The sequence below is a fragment of the Heloderma suspectum genome, chromosome 6 (assembly GCF_057233095.1).
Source record: "Heloderma suspectum isolate Gila_16-S chromosome 6, 16-S_ref, whole genome shotgun sequence".
NCBI lineage: Eukaryota > Metazoa > Chordata > Lepidosauria > Squamata > Helodermatidae > Heloderma > Heloderma suspectum.
The window spans coordinates 71,040,474-71,063,879 of NC_139463.1; the positions used below are offsets into that span (position 1 = coordinate 71,040,474).

General features: G+C 47.8%; 1 protein-coding gene across 1 annotated transcript in view; it reads right to left on the bottom strand.

The window, feature by feature from the left end:
* The window catches only part of NGFR (nerve growth factor receptor), an 82,367-nt gene that overhangs the window by 9,488 nt on the left and 49,473 nt on the right, over positions 1–23,406 (bottom strand). The window contains exons 3-5 of the mRNA XM_084808269.1: positions 18,283–18,642; positions 3,680–3,754; positions 1,113–1,329 (exon numbers count right to left, since the gene is read on the bottom strand). Coding sequence (XP_084664395.1) covers positions 1,113–1,329; positions 3,680–3,754; positions 18,283–18,642 — 652 coding nt within the window. The remainder of the gene's footprint in view (positions 1–1,112; positions 1,330–3,679; positions 3,755–18,282; positions 18,643–23,406) is intronic.

Genomic DNA, 23,406 nt, shown 5'->3' on the forward strand with positions numbered 1-23,406 from the left:
CCTGGTCAGTGGTCACAGTCTTTCCCGCTACGGTGAAATGTATGGTATTTCTATCTAAATTAGATACAATATACAACACATCTCACCATGGTGTGCCTGTTCAGTCAGCTGTCTAGGGATGTTGGAAAAATTTGAGACAGACTAAAATGAGCTCGAGTTTCTAAGAATCCGACCTGTGGAATCCCCTGTGGAGTCCGTGGACTTCCAGATGATTTTTTTACTTTCCCAAAATTTACGCATATAAATTTGTAGGAAAATACGTAAGTTTCTGCTGAGGAAATGTTGAATGGAATGGGAACAATATGCTAAATATTACGCACTGAGGTAAATTATGCAAATGCTTGCGTAAATACTTACATAAATACTTACGTAATTATTTGTGTATTTTTCCACACAACGAGAAAAAAATATTCGCATCCGTCTGTGGGCGGACAATGGAACAAAAGGCACCTGACAATCCGCGAAACACAGACGGAGCGGATTTTACACAGTCCATACATCCCTAGTGCTAACTGATGATCGGTAACTTCAGGTTCCCTGATCATTCTCCCCTCTTGTAGTTCTTCATCTTTCAACTGGACCTGGACAGGGCAGCCCTTCAAATAGAAGATGATCCTCTGTAAAAGAGGACACAGGTGCTGCCCTAGTCTTGGGGAAGGGAAAGCTGAAAGCTGCAGCAGCAGTGGAAGCAGTTGGCATGGCCGACCCAAGACATTTTGCTGCCGGAGGCGAAGATTGAGATGGTGCTGCCTCCTGCTCCATGTACAAAACTGACCGGCCTTTGAATTTTACTTCAATGCTGGGGATGGGACAGCATTCCCCACAGCACCTGAAGGCGGCTTAGGGAGTGCAGAGCAGGCCGCATAGCACACAGCTCTCTCCTCCAACACCTTGCTGCTGCCTCCCATCATCTGCCGTCTGAGACGACTGCCTCACTCTAACTAATGGTAGGGCAGTTGGCAAGACTGACTAATGGTAGGCCCTGGCAGTTGGCAAGACTGACGTGTCAGCACCGTCAGCCTTTGCGAGCACCCCCGACTACGCTCACGAGTCATGACAACCCTACTGCACATATAGCCCTCTTCTTTCTGAAACTCTGTCGCACGCCATACCTCTTGAACGCAATGTATGCCACCAGCCCCACGATCACAGCTGCCAAAATGGAGCAGTACACGGGGATAAGGTTGTCCGCTGTGCCGCTTCGGACGACAGGCTGGGAGCTGCCCATGACTGTGGTTGCTGTACCAGCCATGGTGCTACCAGAAACATCCATGGCATCTGGATCATTTGTGATAGGAAAGGGGCTTTCGGAACTTCCTGGGGAAAACCCTGCAATGATAAGGAAACAGAACAGCCACTGAGTAACCAATGTGAAACATTGCCCAATCCACCAACAGGCAATACCTTTATTCGCACTGCCCAAATTTGTGCACAAAATTGTGCACAAGCTTTCGGGGTCTCTGGATCTCTCCATCAGGCAAGATGTTACAAAAAGCAAGGCAGGGGTGGGGGCACTGGAAGAGTTGCAGGGGGGAAGGCTGACACTGTTGGCATCATGAAGTCTGCATGATCCAAGCCTTAAGACAGAGTAGAGGAACAGGAGCAGACGTAAATAGATTCAGGGGTTGACAACCTTTTGAGGCCCATAGGTACATCTGGCAATTTGAGGAACTGTCCTGGGCACCATCTCAAAATGGGTGCCATAGGAGGTGTGGCTGGTCACAAAGGACAAGTAACTTGCCCAAAGGACTGAGTACAAGGTAGAGGTGGGGGCTGAGCCCCAACACACTGAGCAGCTTTGAACCCAGGCTTCTGCACCAACAGAGTCAGAAACCTATTTCTCATAAGACAAACTCTTTTCTCCTCTCCCCGCCAGATAACCCATTCCCCTCATCTCCCTTCATCCATGTACACACCCCATCTCAAAAGTCCTTAAAAAAAAGTGGGAGGAGTAGGGTCCCTTGGCAGGTGCCAAGAAAGGTGTCTGGGGTAGAGAGGGTGCGGGCGCCTGATTCAGTCCAGGAATCCAGCAGAACTGCCCCTGCCTGCACCCCCGAGCCCCACTCACCGAGCCCGAGCCCTTGCCCCGTCCGCTCCCTCCCTGCGCTCGGCGATTAGCCTGCACTCACCCCGGCAGCCTCATTAAGCTTCATGGTTGCCATTTTTTGAGAAACAAAATGGTGATCACAAAAATGTGCATCTTTGTGCATGTGCGAAATGTGCTTTTGGCGAATGCGCATAGTCGCATATGCAAAAATGAGCATCTTTGCAAAAAATGCTCATTTCGCACACAAACAAATATGTATGTTTGCTCAATTGGTATGACCCTTTCACAATCAGGTTGTGTTGAGCTGTCGTTTCAGCTTTCTGCACGATGTAGAAGTAGGAGGCGTTGGGATTACACTCCCTTGTTTTGAGGAAGAGATGAACCAATCTTACATTTTCTGATTTTTCTACTAATCCGTGTGTCTTATTCTAAGCATGTACCAAATTTTACTTTTCTACATCACATGGAAGTGATATTTTTATGTAGAAGGAGGAAGAGGAGGGTTGGATCCAGATTTATGCTGGATCAACTGTGCTGATGGAAGTGGACTTCCCTGCCCCCTCCTTCCCACAACAGCCCCTCCTAAAAATGATACGCAGTCAGCCAGGACACCCTGCTGAATGGGGTGAGCTGTGGTGTGTCTGTGGAGAGGGGAATTCCCAAAAATCTAGGCAGAAGGACCTTCCATGAATGGAGACCTTCCTCTTGCAGAAGGCAAATCCTGGATCCAACTCTATTATTTTTATAAACCTCACTATTGTGTTTGAACAAGCCTACATGGACACTTCCACATTAGAGTTACCCAGCGAAGGAGTGCAGAACTTGTAAAGAATTTTAAGTAGCTAAATAAACAAAGTACCAAAGTTATTTGTCTTGCTGGTTGTTAATGATGTCCCTGGCTCTGTTAGTACCTGCAACCACATTCCACTGAATACACATAACGATGAAAACAATCCTATAAGTTTTAGTTATAGTTTAACTTCTGTAGCTTCTCCCCAAAGAACCTTGGGAATTGAAGGGGGAGAAGGTTCCAGGAATTTTGTTTTAGGGCATGATCTTAACTGTTTCACACTTTCCTGCACTGAGCAGGGGGTTGGACTCGATGGTCTTATAGGCCCCTTCCAACCCTACTATTCTATGATTCTATGAAAACCCCAGCAGAGTCCTTGAGTAGGGATGTACAGATGGTCTTTCATCTGTGTTTCGAGGATTGTCAGGCACCTTTCATTCCAAAGTCCGCCCGTCAACAGAATCAGATTTTTTTCAGTTCCTGAATTTGTGCAAATTCTCATGTGTGAAAATGTGCAAATTCCCCCAAAATGTGCACATTCCCCCCAAATGAACAAAATCCCCCCAAATGCACATGTTCACGCTTTAGCCTATGGGGAAATGTGCATTTTTTGACAATGAAATTTGCACAAAATCGGGAAAGTTAGAAAAATGGTCCACAAGTCAGTTCTCTTGGTTCTCATTTGGTTCTGTTGTGGATTTCTCCGACATCCCTATCCTTGAGTGCCAGTTTTGGTAGAAAGGTGGGGTACAGGCCAAATAAAAACATAAATTGTTGGGAGTCATCCTACTTGAGCAAACTAGCAACTGTTGGAGCAGGCTCTGAAAAGAATGCAAAGGTACCTTGTTCAACATCTGTGACTCCATCAGTACCATTGGAATCCATTGGGGCTATGGTTGTCCATCGTGGGTGAACAGCTGCCAAGAAAACAGGGGAGAATTAGGAATGGAGAGTAAGAAATCTTTAAGCAATGAATGCACTGTGGCCAGAATCAAAGGTCCTCATCCCACTAGTTCCCTGTAAGGTGGCCATGTGTCCTCCTTTATGGAGTACAGTCCTCCGTTTGAAGGGCTGTCGTACGTCAGCCCTCTACTTGAAGGCAACCTCTATTTGAAGGGCTGTTTGGTCTAAGTCCTGTTTAAAGACAAAGATCCCTAAGAAGACAGAGCAGCCAGAGGCCTCGAAGTTGTCCATCAACAGAAAGCATTTGGACAGCAGATAGAGCAGACACATAAGTCACCTGGTCACAGTCTTCCTACTATGGTGAGATGTCATGTAGTGCATCTAAATTATCGTCATTATTTCTAAGTGTGCATCTATATATAAAAATTACCATATGCACAATCTATGCCCACTTTCCCCCTCTTTTTTGTTGATGCATTTCTGCTTTGTTGGCAATGACCATCCCAGCTTCCTGTTGATCCCAACAAGAGAAGGAATGTGGGAGAAGCTGTACCATCTTCTCCCACATTGAGATGTCGTACCATCTCAAAGCTGGAGAGTTTAGCTTGGATGGGGGGACCTGAATTCAAATACCTGCTCTGCCACAGAATTTGTTTTCTGTGCAAGTCACTGTCTCAAAGCCAAATCTGTGATTGATCTCCTTGTGTTTCTTTTCTTTTTCTTTTCTTTTTAATGGAAAGGCAGCCATGGGGAACTATCAGTTTAGGACACTTCAAACAAAAGTTTAAATTTGCATTTTGGATGTGAATTCTTATTTATTTACAATTCAAATACTTTAGATTAGTTGGCATCACTGGTTTCCTTAGATTTTTGCAAGTTTGAAGTACAAAATCTCTTCAGCTATCAGTTCTCAAATACTGTTTCAGGATATCTATCAAATGCTGTCAAAGATACTACGTATCATTGCAATCATTGTATGTTATTGATCAAATATTATTGCATGCCAGACTTCAGAGACTGTTGACTATGATAAACCTGTACCTGTCCAATCTGTCTTCTGGGGAACAGTGGATTCTTTGGAAGCTTATCAAATATTACTCAATAGGGAGTCAGTCAGGACTGACCCACGACATTTTGTGGCCTAAGGCAGAGCAGCAAATGTCCACCTCCCAAGCCCCAAGTCACAGTACCCAAGGCAGGATGGCCACTTATGAACTGCCAGAAAAGAGGGCAGAAGAGAACACCAATATGCATAAAAATTGGATGTGCTAATTTAGATGTATAGATGCAATTTTAGGAATAATTATTATAATTTAGCTAGAAATACAGTTAAGGATGTTTTGATTTTGATAAATCCATTCTGTCTGTGTTTCACAGATTTTCAGGTGTCTTTCAATCTGTCATCTGCTCATTGACAGAATCAGATTTTTTTTAAGGGATGTATGAGAAGTTCATTCCACTTAGTGCTAATGCACACCAGCGCAAGAGCGCAGTCGCACTAATGTGCATTAGCATGAATGTGCATTAGTACAAGCGCAAATATGTGCAAATCCCCCCCAGAATTTTTTTTTAAAAAGGGTCCGCAAGTCTGCAGAATCCATATGAGCTCAGAAAAAGCCAGCCTGCTGTGGAATCCACAGGTCAGTTTCTTAGAAATCCAAACTCATTTGAATCTATTGCGGATTTCTCCAACACCCCTAAATGCAGTACATCATAGTGCAGAAGACTGTGACCAGGTGACCTGAGTGCCTGACTGTTCAGTTCAGGTGTGGACTGTGAGTGGGCAACAGTTCATTTTGGTTCTTTATCTTGAAACTTGGATTGGAGAGGACAGCCCTTCAAACAGGGGACACTTTCAAATGGAAGACAGTCCTCTGTAAAAGAGGGCACTTGACCACCCTAAGGCCAGACATGTTATTTAGGCCCCTGAGGAAGAAAATCCAACAAGTACTTTTCCCCTTCCCTGACAGTAAAAATATAATAATAATAATAATAATAATAATAATAATAATAATAATAGCTGCCCTTTCTTGAAACAAAATCAGCTGCCTGTGGCAGCTGCCTTACTTTGTCTAATGGTAGGGCTGGCCCTGGACAAGCTTCCCTGAAAGTCAATTTTTCCACTATTACCAATGGTCCTCTGCAGTAAGCAGCCACAAGAGGATACTGGGTGTGTTCTATGGGCAATCATGAGGGTCAGTAGAAATGAGCAAGTCCCAGCATCCTCTAAACTGTGTCCCAGAATCTCCTGCAACTTTGCAGAATTTCCTTGGCAGGCCAGTCAGTGTAGAAGGTGCTCCTTGAAGGTACAAAGTTTGAAAGCCACTGTGGTATGTACTCTCACGTATCAACTATCAATATTGCCAAATGTGAAATACAAAGCATGTCAACTACCAAATAACGTCTAATATCAAGTGTCAGATATCAAAACACTGACATCCAAAATCATGGTGTGTCAAATAAGGAGATCAAACATTTGAAGAATATTTGGCCAATGTGAAAGCACACAGGGAATATCTGGAGAACATCACAATTGACAATGGAGAATTCGGAACAACAAGAAACAAAATTAGCTTCCGCTATGACTTGCAGTTGCATTTGGTCACATTCATTGCTTGCTAACCCTTGCGTCCTTCTTCCCCTTCCTTTGCTTTCCACATACAGTTTCACAACCTGGTTTGTTTGTTTGTTTGTTTATTAGCTTTATTAGCTGCCCATCTGGCTAGCTACCCAGCCACTCTAGGCAGCATACAATACAAATAACAACACAAAATACAACAAATTTACATCATCAGCTGAACCAAGTAACATTGCTCTAAAAAAGCAACAACAACCCTACCCCATCCCAAATGCCCGCCTGGACAGCCAGGTTTTCAAAGCCCAGCAGAAGCTCATCGAAAAGGGGGAATGGTGGACGTCACTAGGGAGGGAATTCCACAGAGTGGGGGCTACCACAGAAAAGGCCCTCTCCCTAGGCCTCACCAGCCTAGCCGTCCTGGCTGATGGGACAGACAGAAGGCCCTTCCAAGGCCGATCTCATTGAGCAGCGTCTCTGGTGTTGTTGGAGGCACTCCTTAAGATAGACAGGCCAGAACCATATAGGGTTTTAAAGGTCAATGCCAACACCTTGAAATGGTTTAATGTAGATTGTAAGTTGCTTGGGATGGTGACTCGTCTTTTGCTTCTGTTGCCCTGCAAAGCACCATGTACACTGATGGTGCTATATAGAATAGCTATATAAGGTGTAATCCTATGCATGTTTAGACAGAAAAAGGCCTGTAACTCCCAGCATGCCCCAGCCAGCACAGCTGGCTGGGGCATGTTGGGAGTTATAGGCCTTTTTCTGTCTAAACATGCATAGGATTGCGCCCATAGAATAGTGAGAAACGATGCTGGTTGGAGGGCACCAGGTTAGGGGAAAACCATTTTAAATTAACGTTCATTGTGAACTATCTGTTGCAGGTCACAGTTCCACCCCCCACCTCTACCCCCCATCACCACCGTCCTGTACAACCTTTTTAGCAATCTGTTGTTCTTTTGAAGGACATTCTCCAGCAGCTGCTAATATGTGTTTTTTGTTTCAGAAAATGAAAACAATGAATATTCGCTGCAAACCAGGTTCTCCTGGAGTATCACGTGCTAGGCGTCATGGCAAAGGTCTGCATTTGGCACTTTGCATTTGTTTGTTTTTTTCTGTTCAGGAGGACAAGGAAGCCCCACACAGAGCAGGCAGTTCTTCTCCCCACACACCTTCCTTTAGAGTTTCCCATCCAGCTGCTGATCTGACCTCCCAGAGTAGCTTCACAGGATTTGGCATTGCCTAAGGGAACAGCTGTTCTTTCTGCACCGCAGCCTGTGTGATCACAACTTCTTTTCCACCTGGGGCCCGGTTACATCACAGCAATGCTTACTTATCTTCAGGGGATACCATTCACAGATTATATTTACCCTGCCCATCGGCACAAGGGAATTCCAGGGGCTTAGGTGTCTTGGGGTGTTGGCATGTACCTTCCAGCTTCAGCTATTTCCCATGCTCGTTCAAAGGCATGCTGAAAATTCACAGCAATTTGCCAAGCCCTGGTTTGTGTTCTGTTTCCAGGGATTTTAATGCTAAATTTGTTACTAACTTTACTGTGATCTGATGTTTTGCAGTTCCCTCCCATCTTGGCCACTATTCCTAAAGAGAGGCCCTGTTATATGTCCCATCACCCAGAGAAGCAAGGTTGGCAGGTATTTGAGATGGGGCCTTTTCAGTGGCAGCACCCGGATTGTAGAACTCCCTCCCAATGGAGGTGAGGTTGGCTCCTTCTTTGTTCTACTTTAGACAGGCAGTGAAGCCTGTCCTGTTCCATCAGGCTTTCAGTGTTTACGGCTTTGCCACCCTTAAACACCCCTTAACATTAATGCTGCTTGCAAATGTTATTGTATAGTCTTGTTCCTGAATCAGAAACCGATTCCCAGCTTTGTATGGGAGGTCAGTGGGGCTGAGCTGGAGCAATTGTGGCTTGCCTGAGGCCATTCAGGGAGTTTGTTGCAGAGGTGAGATTAGAACCAGCTCATCATAGCTCAGCCTACATCAGTTCTACACAATTTACAGTCCTATGTGATATAGGGCAGCAGATGGGATAAAGTAGATCTCCAGATGTTTTGGACTTCAATTCCTAAAAGCCCCTGCCAGCATGGCCAATGGTCAGGAATGCTGGGAATTTTCTTATTTAGGCAGGGGACTATGATACATTTAAGGTGCAATCTTATGCAAGTTTAGATAGAAAAAGGCCTACAACTCCCAGCATGCCCCAACCAGGAGAGAAGAAACTATGGGCTCTTTCCCAGCAGTTGAGAAGAAGGGGATTGGGAGCAGTTAGGACTAGTATTGCTGACAAGGCCTGGAGCCGGAAGTCAGTATAGTCAGGTACTTGCCAAGGCCCACACCCCAGCAGGGGCCCCACAGATGATCCCTAGAGCCCTCTGGCCCTGCTCCTCCTTGCTATTGCTGCTTATTTACCTGCGCTCTCCAAGCATGGGAGAAGTGACAGGAGCAAGGAGAAGGAGCATCTGCCTCCACTGAGGGCAAGTTGCCCAAAGGTCTCCCCAAATTTGGAGCTGACACTGGTTGCCAACTGGTAGCCCTTCAAGTAGAGGAGTCTCCTCTGTAAAACAGGACATGTGGCCACCCTAGAGCTCGGTCCAAAGCAGGGCATCATGTTTATCTCCATGGAGGGTGGCCATTTACACATTGCCAAAAAAGAGGAAATCTACTTGCATAAATTGTGCATATGCTGATTTATGAGCATAGATGCAGATTTAGAAAGAATGACTATAATTTAAACAGAAATACAATACACGATCTCAACAGAGTGGGGAAGACTGTGACCAGGTAACCACTGCTCCATTTGCTGCTGGTGCGTTACCTGTTGCTAGGCAACTTCATGGCCTCTGCTCTCCCTTTCATAGGCCTCTTCATCATTATACCAGACATGGACTGGATGGCCTTTCAAATAGAGGACTGACTTCTGTCAGCCCTTCAAACAGAGGATTGTCCTCCATAAAGTTGCGCAAATATCCACCCTATCTCCACGCCACAGAAAGTTTCACCTCTGCTAACGTGACTTTGACAGACCAGGCTGATTTTTGCTTGTTTGTTGGCAATCCTAGGAAAAATCAGGACTGGTGTGTGCCAAGCAAAACAAACGTGCCTGAATATTTCTGTAAAAGATGGACATTAGCTTCCCGGTGCCAAGCCAGGCAAAACAATCCTGATACAGTTTCAGGGGAATGGAGGAGGCCGGGGAGGGAGAAGCACAATCGGTGTGGTTCTGTTTTATCATCTCCTGTGGTAAAGGAAGAGGAGTCTACTGGGGCCCTGAATGAGTTGGGCCGTGGTGGGCGAGTAGCCTTGGCTTGGTGAGCACGCTGAAGAATGGGACGTCTGTAATCACAGCCTCCTCCTGCCCACCCGCACTGCCATGGAGCTTGGGCTGGGCATGGCACTGGCCACATGCCTTTGCAGGCAGTCATACGACTTCACCAGTTGCTTCATCCCCTGACTTGTTTATTCATTCACAGCGTGAATCAGAGGGTGAATGTTCATAGTGTCAGCAACCTCTGGCAAGTCCAAAGAAGCTGCCGGCTTGCCTGTTTTTCCTCCAGGGAGACGTCAGGATTGTTATCACTAATGGGGGATGCTCACGGCCCCATGGGGACGTGCAAGGTCTTTTGGGGCTTTCTACTCCACTTGTAGAGTGAATGTGTGGAAGGCGAAGGGGGACACACAGAGGTGAAGGTCTGAAAAGGGGTTCCTACACATCGTATGTGCGTACACTAGGGATGTACGGATTTTGTAACATCCGTTCTGCCTGCGTTTCACAGATTCATAGAATAGTAGGGTTGGAAGGGGCCTATAAGATCGAGTCCAAGAGTGTCAGGTGCCTTTCATTCCATCATCTGCTCATGGGCGGAATTGCACCCCGCCCAATTTCCTGAATTTGCACAAATTTGCACTTGTGAAAATGTGCGAATCCCCCCCAAATGCGTAAATCCTCCGCAAAATGCACAAATCCCCCCAAATGCACATTTTCATGCTTTAGCCCATAGGGGAAATGTGCATTTTGGGTAGTATTTTTTATTTTACATATTTTTCTATGCCTAAATTTGTGTACACTTCCAGAAAGTTAAAAAAAAAAAAAGTCTAGAAGCCCGTGGAATCTGTGCATTTTCGGAAAAGCCTGTCCGCTGCGGAATTTGCAGGCCGGATTCATAGAAATCCCAACTCATTTGATTCCATTGCAGGTTTCTCTGATATCCCTAACATACACCCAGTAAATTTTGAACTTAGAGTGCTCAAAGGGCTGGATGTGCCCAGTCTTGTATGATCTTGGAAGCTAAGCACGGTCAGCTCTGGATGGGAGACTGCCTGGGAATCAGGCTTTCCGCATTGAGAAGGGGGTTGGACTCGATGGTCTTGTAGGCCCCTTCCAACCCTATGATTCTATTAGGGATGTACAAAAGTCACTTACCTTTTCGAAGGGTGACATTCGTGGGGGGGGAGGTGCTCCGTCCCTCCCCCCGAAATTCTGGCTGGGGGGGGAGGTGCTCCATCCCTCCCCCCCCGAATCCTGGCCGGCCGGCTCCGCTCCGCAGGGATTCTGCAGAGCTGCTGGCCGGCTCCACCAGCGGCCGGATATCCGGCCGCTGGCTAGCAGGAATGCAAATGCGCATCCCTGCAGTCAGCCATGATAGGCTACATAAATGTTTACGTAGCCTATCACGGCTGATTTAAAAGGAAAAAAAAATCGCGCGTACGCAAATGCCTTTGTACCATGGCATTGTACCATGGGTTCCGCCATTTGCGTTCCTTATTTTGGCACGTCTAAGTTTACATAAACATTTACGTAGACTAAGACGGCGAAAATAAGGGGAACGCAAATAGCCATGATAGGCTACGTAAATCTTTACATAGCCTATCATGTTTTTTTGTTTTTGTTTTTTTTTAACTGGAAATGGCAGTGGCGGCAGCTGGTCGGAAGACCGGCCGCCGCAGCCGCCAAACTGCCGCTGCCGCCGCCACTGCCAGAGCCGCCGCTGCCAGGAAGATCTGCCCCAGGTAAATCCCATCCCGGGGGGGGGGGCGGGGGGGCAGACTGTTCCACCCCCGATTTCAGGGGGCCCAATGCGCTAGCATTCAGCCTCCCTGAGATCTGTGGCAGAATTCTCTGACATCCCTAGATTCTATGGGGTTGAGCAAAGGGATGGATGCGCCTGATCTCGTTTGATCTCGGAAGCTAAGCAGGGTCAGCCCTGGTTAGCATTTGGATGGGAGACCGCCTGGGAATCAGGCTTCCTGCACTGAGCAGGGGGTTGGCCTCAATGGTCTTGTAGGCCCCTTCCAACCCTATGATTCTATGGGGTCAAGCAAAGGGATGGATGCGCCTGATCTCGTCTGATCTCGGAAGCTAAGCAGGGTCAGCCCTGGTTAGTACTTGGATGGGAGACTGCCTGGGAATCAGGCTTCCTGCACTGAGCAGGGGGTTGGACTCAGTGGTCTTGTAGGCCCCTTCCAACCCTATGATACTACAAGGTCGAGCAAAGGGCTGGATGTGCCCGATCTCCTCTGATCTCGGTAGCTAAGCAGGGTCAGCCCTGGTTAGTACTTGGATGGGAGACCACCTGGGAATCAGGCTTCCTGCAATGAGCAGGGGGTTGGACTTGATGGTCTTGTAGGCCCCTTCCAACCCTATGATTCTAAGTGATTCTAAGTGATCCTGACAGTCTCCATAGCCACAACTCCAAGGAGAACTAAAAAATGCAGGCAGCTGCATTGATCTATATCTGTGTGTGTATTATGTGTACATCTTTGTGTGTGCGTGTGTGACACACTCTCACACACATGCACGCGCACCAAAGAGCAGTTATAGTACATAGCATAATCCCCAGTTCATTAGGATCATCTGACAGCCACAGAAGAGTGAGCTGGCAAAGGGCCGTGTAGTGGTTAGCATGGTGGACTTTGGCTGGAGAGACTTGAGTTTTCATGAGAAAGGGAAAGAGAGGGACAGAACATGTCCCCAAACGGCACAAGACCACCACAGCTCAAGATTTTCCAGGAGGTTCTTTTCCCAGCACCAGGGAAAAAAAGTCAACAAACCAGTTCTAGCAGTTTTCATTGCCATCAGGAGCAGGGCTTTTGTGAAGCTAATGGAACTTAATTGCCCATTTAAAAGCAAGCCGCTCCAAAACAGTTTGCATTACAAAAGCGATAGCTCACCATATACTGTTGCTGGGAAAATCCATCCCAACCCTCAGCAACTGTGAGAACTGCAGCAAATCTCACCATGAACAGGGAAGCCTGACGAGGAGAGCAGGCCATATCAAAATCCCTGCTAATCAAAAAGTCCCGGTGCTTCGGAACTGCAGGCCCTGGATCCACTGCAGCACTGCATACACCTGTAGGCGCTCCACATAACTGGGAAACCTGACCACACCTGTGTCCTGATTGCATAAAGCACTTATGCGTTCACACATGTACACGTTACATCTTTATGTACATAGGCGCATATGTGCCTACATGCAGATCTCTTATGGGCAGAGGGTGCTCTATGCGCACATGTGCTTTATGTGCAGGTGGCAGGGCCAGCAGGGAGTGGCTGTGTTTTGGGGAGTTTACATACAGAGGGCTGCCCTCTCTAAAGTCAGACCCATGGCCGCCCTACGACATGCCATTACATGATACGAGCAAAGGGCTGGATGCGCCTGATCTTGTCTGATCTCGGAAGCTAAGCAGGGTCAGCCCTGGTTAGTACTTGGATGGGAGACCGCCTGGGAATCAGGCTTCCTGCATGGAGCAGCGGTTGGACTCGATGGTCCTGTAGCCCCTTCCCACCCTATGTTTCCATGAGGTCGCGCAAAGGGCTGGATGCGCCCGATCTCGTCTGTTCTAGGGATGTATGAAAGTCACTTACCTTTCGCGGATTATGTTTATGGTGGGGGGGGAGGCGTTCCGTCCCTCCCCCCGGAATCCTCCGCGGCCAGCTGTGCTCCGCGGCAGCTCAGCAGAGCAGCCAGCCAGGCCCAGCCAGGCCAGAGCTGTCCACAGCCGGATTTCCGGCCGCAGAGGGCTCTGGAGGAAAAAACAAAACAAAACCGCGTACGCCAATGGCGGTGGCTACGGCCGCCGCCATTTGCGTTCCTTATTTTGGGCCATCTTAGTCTACGTAAATATTTACATAGACTAAGACAGTGAAAATAAGGGGAATGCAAATAGCGTAGCAGACGCTATTTGCGTTCCCCCTTATTTTCGCCGTCTTAGTCTAAGTAAATATTTGCGTAGACTAAGACGGCCCAAAATAAGGAACGCAAATGGCGGCGGCCGTAGCCGCCGCCATTTGCGTACGCGCGGGTGTTTTTTTTTAAGTCAGACGGGATAAGCTACGTAAAGATTTACGTAGCCTATCACGTCTCCCCCCCCCCCAACACTGGAAATGGCGGTGGCGGCAGCCAGTTGGAAGACCAGCCGCCACAGCCGCCGCCGCTGCCAAACCCGCCGCCACCCGGAAGATCTGCCCCAGGTAAGTCTCATCCCAGGGGGGATCCGTGGGGGGGTGTGGCAGGCCGTTCCGCCATGGAGTTCTGGGGGCCGAATGCACTGGCATTCGGCCTCACCGAGATCCGTGGCGGAATTCTCTGACATCCCTAGGGTCAGCCCTGGTTAGTACTTGGATAGGAGACTGCCTGGGAATCAGGCTTCCTGCACTGAACAGGGGGTTGGACTCGATGGTCTTGTAGGCCCCTTCCAACCCTATGATTCTATGATATTATTGTAGCTCTTCACTTGTGCTATTATCATCACTAGCGTCAGTTGCCCCTTGGAAAATTCGCCCCCCTTTTGTGCATTTGCTTGTTTCGGCCTCCCCCCCCCCCCCGTAAATTGAAAGACATGAAAAGTGAAATGATGTTAAAAGAATGGATTGGCAGGTATCCTTTGGGATTTCCAAAAAGGGCAGTGGTAAGAGGCTGAGGGCAGAGTGGAACAAATGGGAGTTGAACCAAAAGAAACTGGCTGGCTCTTGTTAGTAGGCCTTCTTGCTCGGGTAGGGAATGGGCCATTAAAAAGGTCTGCATTACCACAAGCTGAACATAGCCACCACTGAACTGACACTTGGAAGGTTGCTGTGGTGACCCAACAGGCAGTCCTCTGCTCCTGGCTTGGAGAGGAAAAGGACGGTTCCTCCTCTCTGCTAATAATCATATTATCATGGAGTGGGGGTTCAAGGCTTATCTGTTGTGTGTGGCCCCACTAGGGTAGCCATGCATCCTATTTACTGAGGAGAAGCCTCTAGTTGAAGGGCTGCCTGGTCTATGTCTGATTTAAAGATAAAGAACCCCAAGGAAAGAGAGCAGGGACCTTGAAGGTGCCCATCGACAGTGACTGAGCAGGCGTGCAGGTCACTTTCCCACAATGAGATGTATTGTATTTCTATGTCAGTTATAGACATTATTTCCAAATTGGCATCAATACCAGGATCACCTCCTCCCATATGTGCCTGCCTGGACCCTAAGATCATCTTCAGCGGTCCTTCTCCATGAGCCCCTGCCAAAGGAAGTGAGGCGGGTGGCTACCAGGAAGAGGACCTTTTCTGCTGTGGCACCTGGCTGTGGAATGAGCTCCCTAGAGAGGTTCGCCTGGCACCTACATTATACTCCTTCCGACCCCAGGTGTAGACCTTTTTATTCTTCCAGTATTTTAGCACTTTAGCTTCCTAGCCTTTTAGCTTTGGCGCTTTAAATCTGTATTTTAGATCTCTGCATTGCTGCGAGGTTTTATTCTGGTTGTACTGTTATATAGTGGTTTTAAGCATTCATATTTTATATTGTTTTATGCTGCACTTTGTGGTTTTAATTCTTGCAAACCGCCCAGAGAGCTTCCGCTATGGGGTGGTATAGAAATGAAATAAATAAATATTTATCCATTAACATCGGTATATTGTATGCATATCCATGCCCTCTTTTAGGAACATAGGAAGCTGCCTTATACTAAATCAGACCCTTGGTCCATCTAGCCCAGTATTGTAGACAATGACTGGTGGCAGTTCTCTAGGGTTTCAGTCAGGAATTTTTCCAGCTCTACCTGGAGATGCTGGGGGTCGAACCTGGGATCTCCTGCATTCAAAGCAGGTGCTTTACCACTGATCTATGGCCATCTTTTGTCCTTGTGTGTGTGTGTGTGGGGGGGGAGTTGTCCTGGGTTTCTTCTTTTTGTAAATGTAAGTGGCCAACCTAGCCCCCAACCACCCCTGGCAGGAGGGCAGGATGGCCAGACCACAAGGCCACACCCCTCCAGCTAGAGCCAGGGTGCAAGGGATCAAATGGCCCATGGCACAACTCTGTTGGGCTTTCCTCTGGGACCGCAGGTGCTGGGGGACATGGCTGCTGAGGAACACGAGTGAGAAGATGCTCATGTCCTGCTTGTGGGTTTTCCGTGGGCAGCTGGTTGGCCACTGTGGGGATAGACAAAATGAACCTTTGGTCTTATTATAGAATCATAGAATAGTAGGGTTGGAAGGGGCCCACAAGACCATCGAGTCCAACCCCCTGCCCAATGCAGGAATCCAAGTCAGAGCATCCCCGACAGATGGCTGTCCAGCCTCATCTTGAATGCCTCCAGTGTGGGAGAGCCCGCCACCTCCCTAGGTAATTGGTTCCATGGTCGTATTGCTCTAACAGTCAGGAAGTTTTTCCTGATGTCCAGCTGGAACCTGGCTTCCTGTAACTTGAGCCCATTATTCCGTGTCCTGCATTCTGGGATGATTGAGAAGAGATCCTGGCCTTCCTCTCTGTGACAACCTTTCAAGGACTTGAAGAGCGCTATCCCATCTCCCCTCAGTCTTCTCTTCTCAAGGCTAAACGTGCCCAGTTCTTTCGGTCTCTCTTCATAGGGCTTTGTTTCCAGTCCCCTGATCATCTTTGTTGCCCTCCTCTGAACCCTCTCCAGTTTGTCTGCATCCTTCTTAAAGTGTGGTGCCCAGAACTGGACACAGTACTCCAGATGAGGCCTAACCAGTGCTGAGTAGAGGGGAACTAGTACTTCCCAGCATGGCTCTTCTGATGTTCTTAGGTGCGTGGGGGCAGAGGAGATATGGCTCTGTGACCATGGGGGCAATGCCACATTTCTTCTATGAAAGAGATCCGGATTTGCAACAGGAGGCCACATGGAGCAGGTGTGGCCTGCAAGGAGGAATAGGCTAGAGAGGATCTTTTGAGGCTTGGCTAGCAATTTGGCAGCCAAGCACAAGGAGGGGGAGATGCAGGGTGACACTGTAGCGTGACACCGAACTAGGGATGGGTGAGAAATTCGTTTGGTTTGCAGTTCAGTGAGGACTTACTGATTTTGTACTCCCCAAATCAGGAACTCCGTTAGACGCCAAAACCCATACTTCCCCAAAGTTTGCAATGCAGCTTGCAAATGCAAAAAATTGTCATGTTTGAAGAATGGCTTGCAAAAAGTCGTATATTTGAAGCAGTGCATACAAAAAACCTATATATTTGGGGAAAGGCACACAAAAATGGCTTTATTCAATGGAAAAATTGCTTGCCAAAGTGCAAAGGTTTGAAAGTGTACCAAGGTGCATGTATCTTGGAAACTGTGCATGAAAATACAGGTGAATTTTTGTACAGAGAAAAAAAATAGCAGAGATGGGACAAAATTAACTTCGCAGTGGAAGAAAAATGAGAGTGTGAGTGAAATGGAGCTTGACAGATTAATTCATCCCTACACCGAAGCCTCCTTCCCTCTACATTAGACACCTCCCGCAAAGGAGTGGGAGTGGAATCGCTGCCCCTCCCCTGGTTCTTCACGGCTTCACAAAGCTCCCCCCTTACGCATCATCTTAAAAAATTATTTATGTAAACTGTTTTAATAGGTGCTGGATGAATAATGCCCTCTCACTTCTGCAGCCCAATCCACAGGCCGGAAAAGTGAGAGGGCATTTTCAGTGATATTCTCAGAGGGGCTGATGTGCACATTTTCAGAGGAAAGTGGGGAGGGCGGGGGCGGGAGGGCTTATCAGAAAAAGCAGAGGTGGTGACTTCTTTCTTTAAGCCTTATCTTTTTTTACAGAACATCTCCCAGCCAAATCAAATCTACGGCCAGCCAGGTGGCCTTGTTTTCCCAAAATGTGTTTTCCCAAAATGCTGCATTGAGAACAATGCTGTGTCGTGATGTAGTACCATCCCAGATGCATTCTGCGGGGGTGAAGATCGTGGTCTTCTCAGGCCTGTAGTGGCTGCCATCTCCCCCTCCACAACCACACAATGTACTCTGGAATAACACTGTGTCATGATGGAGCATCGTTTTCCACATGGCATTGTGGGAAAACATGGTGGCCTAGCTGGCCAGGACATTGTAAACAACACAAAAAGGAACGCTGCTGCCCCCACCTTTCTTGTAAAGCCCCCTTCCTCAAAAATCTTAACTCTCTTGTCAGCCCTCCTGAAGAAAAATTAGACTGGTACATTTATAATGTGGGCCTCTCTCCCCACTGATGGTTATGAGCCACAGGTAGGGGTGTCCAATGCTGTGAAATCCAGCCCTTTGGGGGCTTGACGGACTCCTGCTAAGCTCCTGACTCAGCTCTCATTTGTGGGCTGAGCCATGCGGCTTTTCCCCAAATCCAAGAACTTTCCCATTTTTTAATCTGTGTAAAAAGAAATTTGCGCAAATTGCAGCCAAAATTTGCATAATTTACACAAATTATAGCTGGAATGTTTGTAAATTATGCAAATGGCAGCTGGGTGCCTCTTTCTGGGGACGTGAGGTGGGCTGCCTGTTTGGAGCATGCATGCGGCTTGTCCCCCCTGCTATGCTCCACCTGTATATTTGCGAAGAAACTGCCCATTTTGTCTGTCCTCCAAAAGGAAGCCAAACCCTGGGAATTCTCCACCGCTTGGCAGAGCAGGGAGTGGGTCACAGTACTGCATGATGGACCCTTTCCACTTAGCAGGTAGAATTCACAGGTGCTGGACAACGGTTAGCCCGCAAGACAGTTACCTCTGCATCTAGCATCCGATGTGGTGGTGCACTCCCTGACTGTCATCTCATCCTCCTCGCACACGGTGCAAGGGAAACAGGGGTCCACGTGGTTGGCGTCGTCTGAGTAAGTCCCAGCAGGGCATTTCTCACACCAGGTGTTCTGATTGTCCCCGCAGGGATACACAAGGCCGTAGCCCACTTTGCAAATTCGGCACTCTCGGCATGCGTTGCTGGCCTGGTCGCGGTAGTAGCCGTAGGTACATTTGCAGACGGTGTTGTCCGACTCCACGCAGGGCGCCTGCATGCTCTCCAGACCCACGCACTCCTTGCAGGGTTTGCAGGGCTCGGTGGCACTCACTGTGTCCGAATAGCTGATGCCTGCAATGTGCCAGAAGGAAAGAACAGAAGTGAGAGACAGTCATAAGAACATACGAAGAGCCATGCTTGATCAGGTCCATCTAGTCCAGCATTCTGTTCACACAGTGGCCAACCAGCTGTTGACCAGGAACCCACAAGCAGGGCAGGAGTGCAACAGCACCCTCCCACCCATGTTCCCCAGCGACTGGTGTACATAGGCTCACTGCCTCTGGTACTGGAGGTAGCACATAGCCATCAAGACTAGTAGCCACTGATAGCCTTTTCCTCCAGGAATTTGTCCACCCCTCTTTCAAAGCCATCCAAATTGGTGGCCATCACTACATCCTGTGGTAGCGAGTTCCATAGTTTTAATATGTGCTGTGTGAAGAAGTCCTTCCTTTTCTCTGTCCTGAATCTCCCACCTGTCCTGAATCAGCTTGATTGGATTGGTGGCTGTCCCTCAAAGAACAGGCAGTCCCAGTGGAGGCTGGTGGTTCCAATGTCAGTGGGGTGGTGAATCTGCTCCAGGGTTCAGTCAGAACCAGTCAGAACTCTCAAGGAGCTATTGGGTAACTCCTTTATTTAGAGTTCTGACTGAAAGCCAGAGCAGATTCGCACCCCACTGAGAAAGTCCACCAACCCCTGTGTGTGTGTGGCAATTGGTTGATTTCTTTAGCAGGTGGTTGAGACAGGGAAAGGGCTTCAGCAGAGCTACTGGCCCCAAGGCAAAACCAGCGTAGGCCCCCTGAGTCTAATAAACATCTCCGCACACTAAGTTTGGATCAGTGCTACAGACGGATTAGAATACCTTCTGGCTTTGACCTTTTCACATGGGGAGGGAGTGAATGCTTCTTTGTCCCGGTGTAAGGGCCGGCCACATGTCCTATTTTACAGAGGATGACCCACTACTTCAAGGCATCCTTTACTTCAGGGGTGGGAAACCTGGACCTTCTAGATGTTCTTTGGCTCCAGTCCCCATCAGGACCATCCAGTCTGGCCAGTGGTCAGGAACGACGGGCGTTGTAGTCCAACAACATCTGGAGGACCACAGGTTCCCTACCCCTGATTTATTTGCTGCCCAAGGCTGGATGCTGTTCAGGAACCCTAAGAAGGGAGAGCAAGGGTCTTGACGTTGCCCATCCATTGTTAGCAACTGGATTGCAGCAGACTGAGCAAGGCACAGAGTTCACCTGGTCACAGTCTTTCCTCTCTATGGTGAGATGTATTGTATTAATGTTCAAAGCCCTAAACAGCTTGGGGCCAGGTTATCTGAAGGATTGTCTCCTCCCATATGTACCCGCCCTAAGATCATCATCAAGGGTCCTTCTCCAGAAGCCCCTGCCAAAGGACCTGAGGTGGGTGGCTACCAGGAAGAGGGCCTTTTCTGCTGTGGCACCCCAGCCATGAAATGAGCTCCCTAGTTTTACTCCTTCCAGCGCCAGGTGAGGACCTTTTTATTTTCCCAGCATTTTAGCATTTTAGAATTCTAGTCTTTTAGCTCTGCTGTTTTAAATCTGTATTTTAAATCCTTGCATTGCTGCTAGGTTTTATTCTGGTTGCACTTTTGTATTGTAATTTTAAGCCTGTATATTTTATATTGTTTTACACTGTACCTTGAGGTTTTAATTTTTTGAACCACCCAGAGAGCTTCGGCTATGGGGCAGTATAGAAATGTAGCCATTGGGTTCAGACCTAGTCATACTTGGAACACAACCATTAAAACCAATAGGACATTTGTTGTGATAACTTAAATCCCACTGCTTTTGATGGGTCTACTCTAAGTATGATTTAGCATGGCCCCACCTCATTATTTCTAAATTTGCATCCATACATATGAATTAGCATATGCAAATTGTATGCAAATCTGTGCCCTCTTTTTGGGTGATACATTTCCTCTTTTTTTGGCAATGTGTAAGTGGCCATCTTACCTAGCATTTTTTGGTACAAGATCTTTAACAAAGTGCACAAACTAACCTAGTCTATGCAGAGCTTCCTGAATCCCCATCATAAGACTGAAGCAACATACCACAGAGATGGGGGCATCTGTCCTGCCCTGTCCAGCCAACATCTGTTTCTTTTTCTTTTTACATCAGGACTGGTGGAGGGTTTGGTGAAACATGAACGCTGGCTCATTAATTTTTGGTTTTTTAGTCAGCCCAAATAAAGTTAGTGTGACACTGTTCCCTTCTTGATTGTTTCCTAATACACCCAGAGAGCTGCCTGCATCTGGAGGGTGGGGGTGTCTTCAAACCTCATCATCCGGCATTTTGGGGGGTTCTAATTTTTTTAAATGTTCATTATCTATTCAGGGAATTTAAATCCTTAAGAAATGATGCCAGAGTAGTTTACAATACCCCCCCCCCATAAAATACAATAATAAAAAAGTAATAGTGAATTCACAAAATAACTAAAACAACAGACTAAGGGTGCAATCGTATGGCCCCTGGGGGGGGGCTGTCCCAGGAGCTGTCGGATACTGTGGAGTTCCCTTTCCACGGGTGCAGAGGCAGCTCCAGGGGCAGAGGAGGAGGTCCTGCTTTTGGAAGCCCCATCATTTGGGCGGCAGAAAACTCTGCTGACGTTGCTCCTTGCTGTCACAACTTAAACAGCAGTAGGGGCTGAAAGGGGGCGTGCTGGGGAGGGTGGTGGGGGCGGTTGGGGGAGGCCTTGGATCCTGCAGATCCAGAATCCTCCTATTCCCACAATACGTCCTTGACAAGTGTGTGTGTGTGGGGGGGGGGGGGGCTACATCAGACCTGGAGCCGGCATAGCTATTTTCCCTCTTATTGAGAGGGGAAATGAAAAAGGATGAGTGTGGCTGACAAAAACTTTTAAAAGGGGTGTGTGTGTATGAATCCTCCCTCCCATCTTCCGCCTTTATCAGGGCAAGCCAGTAGCTGGATTTGGCAGTTCTTCTGCCATGGATTCCACCTCCCCTGCTCCCTAGGATTGCTCTGGCCGGTTGCACTCATAGACCTACTTTCCAAGGACTAAGCCCAACTGCACTCAGTGGCACTTGCTTCTGAGCAGACATGCATAGGATTACACTACATAATTTCTAGAAGAATGAATGGTTGTTGCCAAAAGGAAAGCTGCCTAAAGGACTGGTTGTTGCCTAAAGGAAAGTTGCCTAATGGAATGGTTGCTGCCTCCCTTACCAACCTGCCTGGTCACTGAGGTCATCAGAAGGCATGTTCCTGGTCTGTCCACATGGAACTGTGGCCCGATTGGAGTCTACCAGGAAAAGAGCCTTCAGTGTGATGGCCCCCTTCCTGTCGAACTTCCTGCCTTTGGAGGTCAGGCAGGCGCCAATGTTCATTGTGTTGCTTTCTGTGCCTCCTGAAAACACTGCTATTTCAGGAAGACTTCCTCAAGTGACCACCGGTGGTTTATTAAACATGGTTTTATAAGAACTCTGTTTCTTGTAACAACAACAACAATAATTTAACATGGTGTTTTTACTCTTTATCCTGTTTGCTGTTCACCGCTCCAATGTCTTTGGATGTGGAACGGTATACAAATACTGAAAATAAATGCATTAATAAAATAAAATAAATGGCTGTTGCCTAAAGCTTGCTAAAGGAAGGTTGCCTAAAGGAATGGTTGTTGCCTAAAGGTTGCTAAAGGAAGGCTGCTTAAAGGAAGTTTGCCTACAGGAAAGGTTGTTGCCTAAATGGTTTTTACCTAAATGATAGTAGATTAGGTGCCAGGGGACTTCCACAGGTGGGCACCATGGCCAAAAGTGCCATTTCCTACATGCACACAAATGCACACAATTGCACTTGAGAAAAGCACGGAGCGAACTTCGCCTTGATAAAATGAAAACACGTCTAACAGTTATCATACAAGCAGAACATGAAAGAATGAGAATCGAGCTGAACCAAAATAAAATGGTATCAATTTTTTGTAACGCATCTGGACTTATTTAAATCAAGTTTGTACCGCTGTTTACAAAAGAGTAACCAAAGGGCAACCAACCTAATTTTGCCTTTCCTTCCTTCCTTTCCAGAATTAAAAAAATTCAGCACATTCATTTTTCCACACTGGATGCATCCAACAGAAGTAACTGCAAGCACCCAGCCTTTTAATGCTGCCAGAACACAGCAGATTCCCTACCCATAGCTCTCAGCTGCCATCAGGGCTGGCGTCAAGTGTAGGCATGGTCGGGCACCTGCCAAGGGCCCACACCCCAGCAGGGGCCACTGACAGAAGCCCGCTGGAGTTGCTGCTCCTCCTCACCATTGAAAGCTGCTTGTTCACCTCCCTCCTGCTCTGGCCCAGACAAGGGTGGTGGTGAGAAGGAGGAGTGGGAGTCGCCCCTGCCCGTATGCTCCCCGGCTCTCTGCCTGTCAGGCAAGCAAGTGGTGGCCATGATGAGAAAGAGCGTGAGAAGCAAGAGCAGCTGGTGACAATGGTGGTGAAAGGGGGGAGGGTGCATTGAGGGGGTCTTGCCTCAAAAACCCTGGCTGCTATCCTGGGACTGACTTTGAATGAACCTCAGTTACAGCCACCAGGAAGTACGGGTGTGTGAGAAATTCACTGGGTTCGCATTTTAACCCATCTCTGACAAAGAGTCTTGTGGCACCCTAAAGACAAACAAATTTAGGGCGCAATCCTATGCTGGCTGGGGAACCACAAAGGGGGGCATTCAGGATCGAGACCACAGCATCAGGTGGGGGAGGGAACGGAACCTTTTGCCCCCACTGTAGTCCTGATCCAGACTCCACTTCTATTTAAGAAACAAACAAGCCAAACACTCAATTGCTAATTACATGCTATGAAATA